Genomic DNA, 14,302 nt, shown 5'->3' with positions numbered 1-14,302 from the left:
ATAATCGAAATTTCGGGTTGGTGATATAGCTCGGGAGTACGGGATACGATATCTCCGGGACACGTTGCATCACTTGCTATGACTAATTTGTTACATATCTTTTAAATTCATTTGAATTCTAAAGGCAAATAAACTTCTTTTTTTTCATTTTAAAATTAAAATACGCAAATATTTCGTTGCGGATCGATCCGCACTCCCTCCACAAAACATGTGCCGGATACTGTAACAGACACACTCTGTACGAACAAAATCGCGTAAGATTGGAATCTTATTAGGAAGAGTTATAGTCCTTCCTGTTGTGCGGGCTTCGTGCGAAATTTACTGATGAGATCTACAAAAAGCGGGTTCGGGGACTTAGATTACGCCTATATTGTATGTCTGTCGTAAGAGGCGACTAAAGTACTCAAATGATGTAAGGGGTTGTGACCAGCAACCCTTGCAAGGCGACGCCAGCGCAATTTATAACTTCTCCAACCCAATTGACAACCCCACTAACCCGTGGCGAATTCTGTTTCTTAAGCAGCCGGGGCTCTGGAGACTCCAAGTTACTCATGGAATTACGGTGGTGGGGTGCAAGATGACCTAGAAGGTTCAATATGGTCATATTAAAACGTGTCTGAGATGGTTGGGCTTATACCTTAATGGTGCTTGTTACTGGAACATACCGGATCTATATCCGGCAAAGGACCATCAACATCGATAACAATCCTCAACACCTTCGGAGTGTTTTTATCACTACAACAACAAAAAGCTCCAACCAAAAAAGGATTCCTAAACCCGAATTCGGCAGCAGGTTTCAGTGAAAAATTAAAAGCGTTGTTGCTTGCCATCTACTCAAATATTTTAGTTAGCCGGCAGGTTTATATAACGATTAAAGACTATATAATTGAAGGGCTTTATTGAAGTATAAATGATTTATTTAAATGTTTAAATTGTAATGTAATTTATACGTATTTTGTGAAGCAATCAAACCGCTTTAGAAACCATCCTCATCATCTTCAGCCATTTCCTTAGCCAATTCCAAATCTTGCTGTTCGCGTTCCCGACGTTCCTCAGCGCTTTCAAGATCTTTCCCATACGATTTCGGTGGATAGCGCATAGCTTTTACGCTCTGATTGTGCAAATCTAGGCAAAATGTAATACGTTCATGAAAAGCTAATTGTGGTTCACGTGTGCTATATATATCCGTGCTTTCTTTGCTACGCATATAATTTTGTTCCGGATCGAGTGTTGCTTCAATTACACCATCACGTATGGCTTTTGCTACAATAAATTCGGCATCTTCGGCTGAATCTAACATAAGCCGCTTTGCAATATCATTCGGAGATATGCGCGAATACGAAAGTCCAATAGAACGTATTGCAGTTTTTATTACATTATGTCTAAGACGAATTATAAGAGTGTACGTGTGATCATGTAAAAATTTTGGTCCAAAATTCTTAACCACCTCTCCAAATCTTTTTAAATTTCCTAAACGCACAGCTTGTGTAAGTTGAAAGTACGGGGCTAGGGATTTTCGTAATGCAGCTTGCCTGAATATCTGTCGTTCTGGTATATTTCCTAATAGCAACTCAACGACTATAACTAACTTCTGTACGGTTTGCCTAAAGCCTACGGCTGCGCTTTGTGGTGCCTTTCGTAAAGCTTGCACTAAATGTTTATGAGCATCGCTATATTCCAGTTTTGCTGCTTTTATGCGTCCCAAATAGTATAAAAATCTAGCCCATTCATTGTTGCTAGCCGAAACTGGAAATACAGACTTCTTAACCAACTTATCAGCTTGATCATAGAGAAAATAGTGCAAGTAGTTACGCAGTAAGCAATTAATAAGTACCGCCTGTCCTTCGTAATCGTTTCTCAAAGTTGCTGTACGTAAACGTGCATGAAGAAAACCTCTTATAGTCTCCAAAGAGTTACTAAGCTCAGTCACGCGAGAGTGATAAAAATATGATTTAGCTCCAATCAAATCCAAAGTACGTCGATTTTGTCCTGCAATTTTGGACATAAGTGCCTCAGAACACACTGATGCACGTTTTAAATCACCCTCGTCAATTAGTTTGACTAGCAACAATAAATAGAAGTAGGCATCTACTTCAGCTATTGGTGCCTTGGAAGCTGAACGGCTTCGTGGCACATCAGATTCGATAATTCCCTCAGGTGTGTTGGGTATTAAAGTAAGTGCAGTTTCCCGATCTGTCCCCGCTGGATAAATAGATTGTGCAATATTTTTGAAAATTATTGAGCTTAATTTACGACGCGTATTAGGAAGTGAGCGTAGCACGCGTAGGATGAATCTACATTAAAAAGTACATTATTATTAATTCTGATTATCATTTGATTAATTTGTTTTACCGAGATTCTTTCGATGTTACAGCTCGCTCAATTTGTCGAATTTGCTCACGTATTTCTAAAATAGTTGATACTCCTTGATCCTTTTTAGGGTCTCCTGCATTCTCGCCAGAAGGTTCAGCCTCCATTTCGACGTCTTGTGTTGTAGTTTCCGCAGAATTTGTCATTTTATACTTTTATTTAGCAATTATAAATCCAAGTTAACAAAAATGCACAATGTACACCACGGGAGGCTAAAAATTGTCGAGTAATGCAAATCACTCACTGATGTCAAATGTGAATGTTGCCAAGTTTCTGCAGTTTCAGCATTGCAGTGAAAAATTTTGATAATCGATTAATTACTTGTAAGTTTTGGTCTCTAGGCTGTTTTATGAAAAACAGAGAATGTAGACTGATAACACAAAAAGGTTGGTATACGTTGACTAATTTTGGTAGGAAGGGCGGGCGGACGGGGGGACGGGTAGGACGCTGTAATATATAGCGGTTTACGACAGGGGCCGACAGCTTATACACGTCTAAAAATGTAGGGAGGTTTGGTAAAATACGCGTATCAAAAATCCGAACTCGGAAATATAATTTAACTTTGTCAAAATATAATTTCGGACAACCCAAAATTACCGCGGACCTCTCCGCAACCGGGGATTTGGTCCATAGTATAATTGCAAAGAGTACCTCCCTGCATTGCCTTGCTTATAAAAACTTTAGGATCAAAATTGAATACGCGCAAAACCTCTTTATACACATTTTTTCTTGTGCACAATAAAACTATAACAACCTCTAATGTGGTAAAATTGCAAGTGCAGCAGTTTTGCATGCAACGTGGCTAGGTCCAAGAACCATCTCTAGGGTTAGTTTTCGTCCTTTGCCGGATATAGATCCGGTACGTGCCAGTAACAAAGCACCATTATGGTACTAGCCCTACTATCTCGGCAACGATTTATATGACCACATTAAACCTTCTAAGCCACCCCGCCTCCCACCCACTAGTTCCATGAGTGACTTGGGGTCGCCAGAGCCTCGTCTGCTAAATATGTGTATAATTCAATCAATTCGCCTTGCAGAAGAATGTCAAGCAAGGCGAATCTATACTAGGTGGTGGCAAAGCGAATTCAACCAATTCGCTGTGCGGAAGAATGTCAAGTCAAAAGAAAATTTTCATTGATTTCGATTAACTGACATGTTGCAGTACAAGGCGTTGTATGGAAAATTATCAAGAAGAAGCAATCAGCTGATGGGATAACACCACCTGTAATGAATTCGCCTTGATGTCAAGTCAAAAGAAAATTTTAATTGATTTCGATTAACGGACATATTAAAGTACAAGGCACCGTATGGAAAATAATCAAGAAGCAATCAGCTGTTGGGATAACAACACCTGGTACTGAATTCGCCTTGGTCAAGTCAGAAGAAAATTTTCATTGATTTCGTTTAAAGTACAAGGCGTTGTATGGAAAAAATTGGTTTTTGGTTTCCGTCGTAACGATAAACAGCTGATTACGTTAGGGATACGACTACAGCGATCATAGTGTACCTATACAAGTGTGTTCACTAAGCGATAAACGTCAAAACTACAAACAGCCTCGCTCACCTGATGGAAATCTCAGGTCTAGAGTCGCATTTTTGGTCTCAACGACAACATTTTTGACTACCAATCGTATCGACTTTTTCAATTTTTCAATCATTCGGCGCACTCGGTAATGGTATCCATTTTGAATTCGCTGTCATTCCGAATTAGTGATGGACGATATAGCGATTTTGAGCTATCAGTGAAAATAGATATGGCTATTTTTGAATATCGGCTATTTTTTATAGCTATAGCGATCGCTTTATTTCAACAAGCGATTCCATACAGAAGAGCGATTTTGAGCTATCAGTGAATATAGGTATGGCTTTTTTTTACAGCTATGGCTATTTTTTACAGCTATGGCGATCGCTTGAATTTATCTTTAATAAGCGAATCTGCAATTATTTGTATACTTGTATATAAGAAATGAATGTTTAAGTCTTTTTACCAGAGTAGATTGAATGTTATACATTAATTTATACTAAATTAAATTTTATTAGAATATATGAACCAAAATTGGAATAAAAAGAAAAAAGTATGTACCTTTAATTGTAAACTAATGTAATGTGAAATTCTAATTTTCTGAGATGTTATGATATATATTATTAACTGGCTGACGACAATATGTTCAGACTCGTATTACACTCAATGAGATGAAACTAGCTGAAATAAATGTATATGCATCTTTGTTTTATAAATTTTGTTAATTGAAAATGCTTTGATTTTTAAATGTAAGATGAATCAACCCGAAATAAATCTGTATATATAACACCATAAAAACATGATTTATTTACTATATTATACTACACCGATGTATTTAGAAATACTCCGTATGAATTTATTCTGAAAGTTGTATTTGGCTGCATAAATTTGTACAGTAAAGTGAATCAATTTTTAATGAAAAATACAGAGGAAAAATATAGCAAATTCTTCAAACTATTACAAAAATATTCTTTAGCAGAAAATTAGCCACCCACTGCAGTGCCCTAGAAATTAGCCGGAGAATTCAACCATATATAAACCATATGACAAATCTTGAATTGCATTCTCCCAAAAACCTTAAATTTTGAGTTAATCTGTTTACAATAAGACGAGTGATATATATTTCTTTTATACATTTCATGAAATTAAAGTTTTAAAATTAACTTATATTGCTTGTTTAATATTTTGAGAAATATTAATTATTTTATTATAAATACTTAAATATAAAATCAAAATATAACGAATTTTATATTTTATGATTGGCGTTTAAAAAGATAAGCATTTTAGCCTTTTCATAATCTAAGCGCAATCTTCTCTCGCTTAAATAAGGCCGGCTTGAGAAAAGTCTTTCACAGGGAACCGATGTTCCTAAACGCCCCAACTTTTCGCGAGCTATAGGAGATAGATTGGGATACTTGTAATTGTTTTTTCTGCCACCATAAAAAAGGATCAGCTTTGCAATTACAGTTTCTTCTATATACCTCTGCACTTCGATAATTGCTCTTGAATGAGTTGTGCCTTGCGGTCTCTTTGATCTTTGCGTTGATTATTTTTGAGTTCGATCTTTCGCTTGTTTGTAAAAATTACCCAAACCACGTGGCTGCTTTTCTAGCCGAATTCACAATGTCGTCGTTCTAGTTGTTGCACAAGTTTGCTTTGTTCCGTTCGCTGTTTCGGAAAGTAAAGCACACAGATGAGCAATGATGAACGATATCTCACTATCGATGATTGCATCGCTGCTATTAGTATTAGAATTCCATGCTGAAGGAAAATCGCCAATCGCTATAATCGCTATTGGCGATATTCTGCCAGAGGTGATTGTCATTCAAAAGAATCGAATGAAGGAAAATAGCCAATCACTGATATATTTGGATTGCAATAGCTTTAGCTATTAGCGATTTGTCAATAGCGGCGATGCAATCACCAAAAGCGAAATATCGAGCCATCACTATTCCGAATCCAGCGAGTGCCTGTCAGAATGCTTGACAGATAAGTCAACACACTTGTACTTGTACACTATGACAGCGATACGACATACGGCACCAATTATCAATAAAAAATTTTCCACCACGGCAGTAAATAATTATCAATGCGTTGGTGACATTACGCGTTTGCCATCTCCTTTTGGCAGACTCTACGCCAGTGCAATAAAAAAAAGTCAGCTGTTGAATTACATATGTCCAGCACTGTTACGCGAAACCAGCTGATAAAGTTAGTTCTTATACCATTTTCCTCGAAATTTCTTCTTGTGCAGTTGTAAATATTTTATTTAAGTAAAATTTCGTCACGTAACGCACAGCCCAAGAAGAAAAATGATGAAGAGCAGAACATGCATTAACCTGTTAAATATAAACAAATACTATCGCACTGGTTTCATGCGTCATTTAAGTGATGATAGGAATAAAAATGATGGGCTTAATCCTATCCAACGTACACTAGGTATTCTCGCAAATGATATGCGTTCCATAAAGAACTATTTTGCACCATTTTTGAAAAAGAAAGCGACACCTAAAAAATTAATTGATTCGCGATTTCGCGGCGTAAATCCTTCAACAGAAAGAAATGAGTTTCAGACGCATTGTGATGTTCTTGTAATTGGTGAAGGAGCCATAGCAGCCTCTATTGCGTATTGGTTGAAAAAGAAAGCTCGTAATGGACTAAGCGTTGTGGTTTTGGAGAGAGATATGCCGGTTATTATTTTCGAATTGAAATGTAGTTACGTCGAACTTAACGTTTCTTATGTTTGTTGTAGCATTTAGATAGCAAAGTTTGTTCAACTTTGCCTGTGGGTGGATTGCACCAACAGTTCTATTTACCTGAAAATATAGAAATGTCACTGTTCGGAGCACAATTTGTTATGAATGCAAAAGAGGATCTTGGTATTGATCTCAACTATGACCCACAAGGCTTTCTCACATTGGCATCAGATAAAAATGCTCAAACTCTAAAAGAAATGGCACTAATCCAAACCGAATTGGGAGCGCGCATTGAATTACTAACGCCAGAACGCCTAAGAGCGAAATTCCCTTGGTTAAACACTGATGACGTAGCACTTGGTAAGTGTTGAAATAAGTTAACTTTGTGGTATGCACTTATTATTTGAAAACATTATTATCTATTGAAGGTTGTCAAGGACTCGAAAAACACGGATGGTTTGATGCAAATAACTTCCTATTAGGACTCAGATTCAAAGCTAAAGAATATGAAGCTTATTTTTGTAATGCTGAATTAATTGACTTTGAATTCCAAAATCTATCAGATGTTATCGTGGAGGGTGAAACTAAAGTGTCCTCCTACAATGCTTTAGACAAGGCAGTCGTTAAAATGCCAGATGGAGATTTGAGGACAATTAAATTCGCAATTTGTGTTATAGCAACCGAAAACAATACGGAAAACACTGCAAGACTAGCAAAAATTGGTAGTGGTTCCGGTGGCCTACTACGTATTCCACTGCCCATACAGCGCCGTGAATTCTATGGCTATAGTTTTAATGCCGATTTGGATAGAGCTCCGAGTTTAAACACGCCATGTATAGTCGATTTCAATGGTACACATTTTCGAAGAGACGGTCTAACTGGTAACTATATAGCAGGATTTAGTACAACTGCGACATCTGATAGTGAAAGTAAATTAAAAGAAAACGATTTTAAAAATATTATACTACCAAGTTTAATGCATAGATTGAAAATGTCGAAGCCGCCTAAAATCATGGATAGTTGGAAGAGTTCATTTGACTATAATGTCTATGATGAAAATGGTATTATTGGAGCTCATGCGTACTATAATAATCTTTATATAGCGACTGCTTTTTCCTGCTTAGGCTTACAACAATCGCCTGCTGTGGGTAGGGCGATTTCAGAATTAATTATAGATGGACAGTTTCGCAAAATAGATTTAACCAGACTTAGTTTTGATCGAATTATTGTGGATCAGCCTACAGTTGAATATGCTTTTATGTAACTTCTGTTTATAGCTAAGAACATATGTACATATATGCATGCTTGGCAAAAGATATGTTTTTACCTATGTTTAATAGCTTTTAGTCCTATCGACTATGAATATCTAATAGGATTCGGGGTGCTCCAACATTTGAAAAACCATTCCGAATCTAAAATAACCTATTAAAACTGGGGCAAGTTTACCTAAATTTTAGGTACCTAAACTAATATTCCACCGGAACTTTACAGCACTGCTATAATTTAGACAAAAAGCTGTCAAAACTATGAGCGTTGATTTGAAAACTTAATATTGTTTGTTTATGCAAATAATTCAAAATTGCAATGTACTCGTACATGCGTGTTTCAACAGGACAAATATATGCAGATTGTGACATTTGAAGACCAAAGATCAAACTTTTATTCCGCCAGCGTTAACGCGAAGCTATTTAAAACCCTCATTACACCATTAACAATCGATCGGACACCTACCGCAGCCGAATCTATCTGGTCTATTTGGTAGCTCGAATGAATGTACAAGCGCATTTTATTTGCATATAAAAAGCTGAATAAAGTCAAAAAATCAATTTTTTGTTTTTTAAATTTGACATTTGAATTTTGATCGAAAAGTATGTTCATCAAAATTCCAAATTTTTAATTTTGCACTACTTTGCCGATAGTTTCCAGTGATTTAGGCCTTTTCTCTATTTAGGTAGAAAGATAGGTCATCTCACACCCAACATAATAGGTTTATATAGTTATAAATTGTATATAAAATAATAGGCCAATTCTCTCATTTCTCATTTGTATTTATTAGGCAATTCATCCCAGCGCAACAATTTGGCAAAAATTATTTTATAGTGCTAGTCGGTAAAAGGCATAAAATAGAAACAATTTAAACTTGAAACTTAAAGCTAATGACTATGGCTAAGAAAAGGTTACAATAAATAATATATTTAATAAATAGTAAATAAATAAAATAAACGAATGATAGAGTACATTTGCTTAGAAGAAATCAGTATTTTAATTGTTTAGGTTATTATAGAAACTTGTTAATTCTTTATTGAAGAGCAGAGCATTGCTTATAAGCCCAAGTCTAGAAGGGAGCGAGTTCCAAAGACGTATGGAAGTAATGAAGAACTGGCGATCAGATATTAGCATACGATGTCTGAAGTGGGTAAGGAGAACAGATCTAGACGACTGGAGAAAATTTAGCTTCCGATACAAATAGTCAGGTTCCTTCATATATATTAATTTATGTAGCGTAGTGAGCGTTTTAAGTTTAATAAGGTTATCGAAAGAAATGTTTAGCAACCCGTAAGCATTATGAGAGACGTGGCGGGATTCAAGGGGTTGTGTAGCGCAATATATAGCTTCTCCAACCCAATTGTCAACCTCACCTTCGAGCGGCGAATCCCGTTTCACTAACAGACGAGGCTCTGGCGACCCCAAGCTCCTCATGGAACTTGGGTGTGGGGAGGGAGGGATGGCCTGAAGGTTTAATGTGGCCATATAAATCGTTCCCGAGATGGTCGGGCCAGCACCTTAATGGTGCTGTTACCGGAGCGTATCGGATCTGTATCCGACAAAGGACCATCACATCGATAACACTCCCCAAAGCCTTCGGGGAGTAACCTAATCGCTACAACAACAACAACAACATGAGAGATGTGGTCAAGTCTTTTCAACCCATAGACGTATCTAGCAATGTTGTTATAAACAACATTAAGTTTCCTATTACATACATAGTCACAATTAGAGTAAACCTCACAACCATAAAGGAGCGTAGGTATTAAGTACGCTTTCGTTATTAGTAGACGAATATGTAACGGAGTAAAATATTGTGTAAGCCAGAGTGTACGAAGCATCCCATATACTTTTCCCACTGTGCGGAAGATGTGATCTTTCCATGTCAAGGTTTTGTTAAACACTACACCTAGATTTTTTGCCGTGTCAACGTATTCTATAATAGTGTTGTCTAAAATTAAATTTGTCAGGGGTGGGTGTTCCCCGCGTTGGGCTGACAGGTCGGTTTCTTCCCCGCAAAAATTAGGTGGACCGCTCTTGGGTGTGCCCATGAAGTATCAGATATGCCGGGATGCTGCCGATCAAACCCACGTATACAGATTAGGAGCTTTCTCAAAGGGAATATTCCCATGGAGTGCAAAAGATTCTCATTTAAAGTATCATAATCAATTGATAAGACCTGTAGTGATCTACACTTTTGCCATAAGGAAGTTTCGATGGTAAATATAGGGTAATACTAGGGTCAAATTTTATTGAAGCCAATGTCAGTTGCTGCAATGTTTCTGGTTTGTTTAGAGCTTTGAAAACATCTAAGCCATAATAGGTTAAAGCTTCGATTGCACCCAAATCTAAGATCACGCATGGAAACTTTTTGCGATCTAAAAAACATCTTCCATGGCTCCACAAAACATTGTTCAATATCGATAAGATTATCTTCGCTTATATCGCCTGGTGGGACTAAGCTGACACTGTTAGTGTAAAAATGGAACCCCTGCAAATTATCACAACGTGCAATCCTATAGAGATTACGTTTTATTTGTTTTGATATAAAAAAAAAACATTAAGAAAATCAAAAATTATTGTAACTTCACTTGCCAGATTACAAAAACGTTTGACAAAAAAATGTGCACTGTCGATCATTGTTTATATGCAATTTAAACTTGAAATTGTTGAAAAATCTCTTTTGGAAAGCACCCCACGCCAATGACGACATGTCTGCGATGCATTTAATCGATCCCGTGGCTCGAGATATTCATGAATATTACCCAAGATGAGAGTGGGCAGCTGTTCCTTGCTTAAATCGTGGTATTGTGTTTTTTTTTACTTGGTTTGTTTTGATTATGTGCCCAAATGTCAAAATGATGGCGGACAACAAAACAAACAGAACTTAACGAAAGATAGAGCTTTTGATAGAGTTGCCGGACATAGCATAAAGAATGGTATAGAGACAGATTGCAGCAACAAAAAAATTGCTGCACTGGAATCGCCAACGATTAGCGGATAAGGAATAGAGTGATTAACGTTAGGCGAGAAGGCGAAGAAAGAAGATATAAAAGGGGGTGACACAGGTTAAAACTAAGACAGTTTGAAGTGTTAAAGTTCTGGCATACGACTGCCTCCGCGCCACTGTGCTATAAAGTTTTTTTTTAATTGTGAAACTTGTGTTGTGCGTTGTTTTTAAATAACTAATTTAAAAAAATAAATTTTTGTGGTTTCGGAGAACAAGGAGGTTCCGGCAAGGAGACGAGGATCGGAGTTCCAGGGCAGCGGATTAAAGGTGAGCCGAGTTAGGTAGCTTAGAGAAGTAGGAGTATGTGCGTATATATGTGGATACATATATGAGTACATATAGGTGAAGGTAGGGCTAATAGTAATTTTATATTAATTTCTTTTGCTTGGATGGGGGTAATTGGTAAATTTTTTTTGTGCATAAATTTTGTTTATAGTTTTGTCGCGGTTTTAAGCGAAATTTTTGGGTAAAAAGTTAAAATAATTTTTATCCAAGAAAAGTTGTATGCCTGTAGCCTGTAGATTCAAATCGTCCTGCGTGTGATAGATTTTTTCTTATTTGAATCTTTAATCTCCTGAAAATTTATTGTAATTATTAGTAATTTATTTATTAGCTAAATTAAAAGCTCTGGTGGATTAGTTAAATTAAATAAACAGGGATACTGTAGATAGGACGTTGGGAATAATTGGGTTAAAATTTTGATATGCGCACATATCGGTACGTACATATATACGCACGTAGGAAGTTAGTTACTGTAATTTACGAAATCCTGAAATTTTAACTAAATCCTGTGTGTCATAGGAAAGAGGATTAGTGGCGATTTAGGAAAAGTGACTGGAGTGAGAATTGTGGTGGCGTAAAACGAACAGTGCGGCGACGTGTAAGTCCCAAAATAAATATTTTTTTGAAGTAATCGGTTTTGTGATAAAATCTTATTGTGTTGTAGTGTGCCCGGAAATTTTGGCGTGGAGGGATTAGGCACAACTCGCCGTAAGTCTTTAGTTCCAAATTATCTTTTTTATGTATATACGTATGTCCAGTTATCTAATTTTGATGCACCCGATGAGAACAACAAAATAGGGAGACTGGGGAAGACGTCCCGTTTATATACATATGCGTGGTTACATACACATTTTTGTTTAATGCGCTAAGGTAGGAGAATACCGTTAATGGTGGGCTTCGTGATTATGCCAGAAAACCAAAGCGATCTTTGGTTTTAACAATCTTTCGGAGCACCTATTTTGTTATGTGGTGTACACTCGACACAGAGATCAAAATTTGAATTTTTCTACATATACCATTTTGCTGTAGTAGCCAATCATCAAAATCGAAAACTAATAATTTCGTGCATATCCAGTTTCCCGTAAGACTCCAATACAAGGCACAAAGGCCAGTAAGAAGCAGCACAAAATCACCCAAGAAGTGGTTTCGGATTTTACATATATTTACTTCTTATATGCATATATAAATTTTGTAGTTTTAATTTTTTTTTGTGTTTTTACGTTTTTTTTTGTTGCGTACACGCATGCACACACGCATATATCAAAAAAAGAAATTATTAAATTTTTCTAAATTTTCATGATATACATATTTTTGGTACAATTAAGATTTTTTTTTGTACATTTTGTACACACCCTATTGAGGGTATGGTAACGAACCAAAAGCTTTTTATGTTTGTTTTATAGCGTGCGGGTTGTTGGACTTGCCAATTAAAGTGTAGCTATCTGCGTGTTTGCAAGCGAGCAAAGCAGTCACATTAGAGTGACCAATTTTCTTGTTTTTTGTTAAGCTGAAATTAATTGTTAAGAAAGTTATTGTGATCAGGTTAGGTGTATTGTATCGTTGTCCTATATATGGTAAGCGATTCTGCCCATAAGTAACATTAATATCGAACATTTTTTTTTGAGAAATTCTTAAAATCTCATACATATTTACCTACATAGGTAGGGGTAAAACCAACTAAGAGAGCTCGATTAGGTAGGATCCATTACCCTTAACCGAGTAAAATTTTAAAATTAAATTTTTTTTGTCTTCGTTTTTTTTATTGTGTTGAATGATTGGCAGGACGTTTCATCATAGTGAAACATTTTTTTTTTTGTTTAGCCTAAATAATAAGACTAGATTTTTTTCATTATGATTCATTGTAATTCTTTTTATGATTTCAATATATTTTGAGTTTGTTGTTAAGAGTTGAAATGCGGAGTTAAGCACTTTTTGGGCGGGAGGTGAAGATGGCGTGGTGAAGAGGTAAGTGGAGGGGACGGAGCATGACTAGAGGGAGACCGCTAAAGTTAGGGTGCATGAAACGAGCGGTCCAAGGTAGGGCGGGCTTCCTGAGGTGAGATGTGTGTGAGGCTGATAGGATGGATGATGAAGGGAATAAATATGCGTCCGTACGACTCCTTGGTGTTAGGGTTGAGGACCACTGCCCCTCTTATACTGAGCTAGTCCGGGTACCCCAAGGAGCCAAACAATACCTGTACGTGACATATTTATATGGCGCCCAAACTAAAATACAAGAAATGTACATATATTCGCATAGTTATATGCAGGTATATTGTACATAAAATTATAAAGTAACATCAGCGCAACAAACAAAAACAAAAAAAAATAAAAAGGTTTAAATTGGCGCCCATACAGCTTGTTTCAAAAAAAAAAAACAATGAAACATTTTCATCTTTTTCGTTTTATTTTAAAAATTTATTTAAACCTTTTTGATTCATATCGTTCATCGAAAAAGGGTTTGATGACCGCTGTCAGCCGTGCGGCTTAGTTGGCTTACTTATAAAGTTTTTTTTTGTAGTTTAATTGCACTAAGGCGTTAGGTGGTAGCACATCAATCCCCAAACAATAGCCAAACGGTGACATAGTTACCGAACATTAGGGTGACCTATCTGCACCGCCACAGTACAATGCAAAGATAATGTTCAAATTTCTTTTTTTTGGTATAATTTTTTTTTACAGTTTTCTTTTTTGGATTAACAATGTAAATCAGTTTAGTTTCTATGTATGGAGACCGAAATTGAAAGTTTAAATTTTGATGTTCCACGCATACATACATACATACATATTTACATAGAGTAGTTAGTGGCCGCAACATTCGTTTGGATACAAAGGTTGTGAAGCATAACTTTTTTCTGGATATACGCATTTATATTTTTTTATTATTAAATAGTCAGTCCACACACGAACGCATACAGGAACGATAAACTATGCTCCAAACCCTCTGTTTGGAAAATCCTCTTCGGGAGTCATGCCATCTGCACTCCCGCAAATTAGCACATTGGTAGAGTTTGAAGTTACAATAAGGATTTGTTTTACACAAGCATATTTGAAGATTTGTGTAAAAAAATTGGAAATTACAATAAGGGAAATTTTTTTAATTTGAAATTTTTTTTATTTGAAAATAATTTGGCGCTTAACATATATGCATAC

At 36.3% G+C, this 14,302-nt stretch overlaps 2 protein-coding genes and 1 pseudogene across 4 annotated transcripts; 1 reads left to right on the top strand and 2 right to left on the bottom strand.

Moving 5' to 3' along the window:
- Positions 1-877: 877 nt before the first annotated feature.
- Rpn3 (regulatory particle non-ATPase 3) lies at positions 878-2,632 on the bottom strand. Its single transcript, XM_067764231.1, has 2 exons — positions 2,353-2,632; positions 878-2,294 (listed from the first exon to the last, which is right to left on the bottom strand). The coding sequence occupies exons 1-2, from the start codon at positions 2,514-2,516 to the stop codon at positions 977-979; spliced, it is 1,482 nt and encodes a 493-aa protein (XP_067620332.1). The 5' UTR covers positions 2,517-2,632; the 3' UTR covers positions 878-976.
- Positions 2,633-5,996: 3,364 nt separating this feature from the next.
- On the top strand, positions 5,997-8,810 carry l(2)37Bb (lethal (2) 37Bb). Of its 3 annotated transcripts, none has more exons than XM_067764230.1 (4): positions 5,997-6,585; positions 6,648-6,951; positions 7,020-7,652; positions 8,648-8,810. In XM_067764230.1, the coding sequence occupies exons 1-4, from the start codon at positions 6,208-6,210 to the stop codon at positions 8,689-8,691; spliced, it is 1,359 nt and encodes a 452-aa protein (XP_067620331.1). In that variant the 5' UTR covers positions 5,997-6,207; the 3' UTR covers positions 8,692-8,810. The 3 variants fall into 3 exon arrangements, with proteins under 3 accessions (XP_067620331.1, XP_067620329.1, XP_067620328.1); XM_067764228.1 differs by lacking the exon at positions 8,648-8,810 and adding an exon at positions 7,716-8,417; XM_067764227.1 differs by lacking the exon at positions 8,648-8,810 and having other exon boundaries at positions 7,020-8,417.
- LOC137239201 (uncharacterized) lies at positions 8,619-10,671 on the bottom strand (annotated as a pseudogene).
- Between the last annotated feature and the right edge of the window lie 3,631 nt (positions 10,672-14,302).

The sequence above is a fragment of the Eurosta solidaginis genome, chromosome 2 (genome assembly GCF_040869045.1).
Source record: "Eurosta solidaginis isolate ZX-2024a chromosome 2, ASM4086904v1, whole genome shotgun sequence".
Classification (NCBI taxonomy): domain Eukaryota; kingdom Metazoa; phylum Arthropoda; class Insecta; order Diptera; family Tephritidae; genus Eurosta; species Eurosta solidaginis.
Note: the sequence above shows the minus strand (reverse complement) of the source record. Positions and strands in the feature narration are given on the sequence as shown.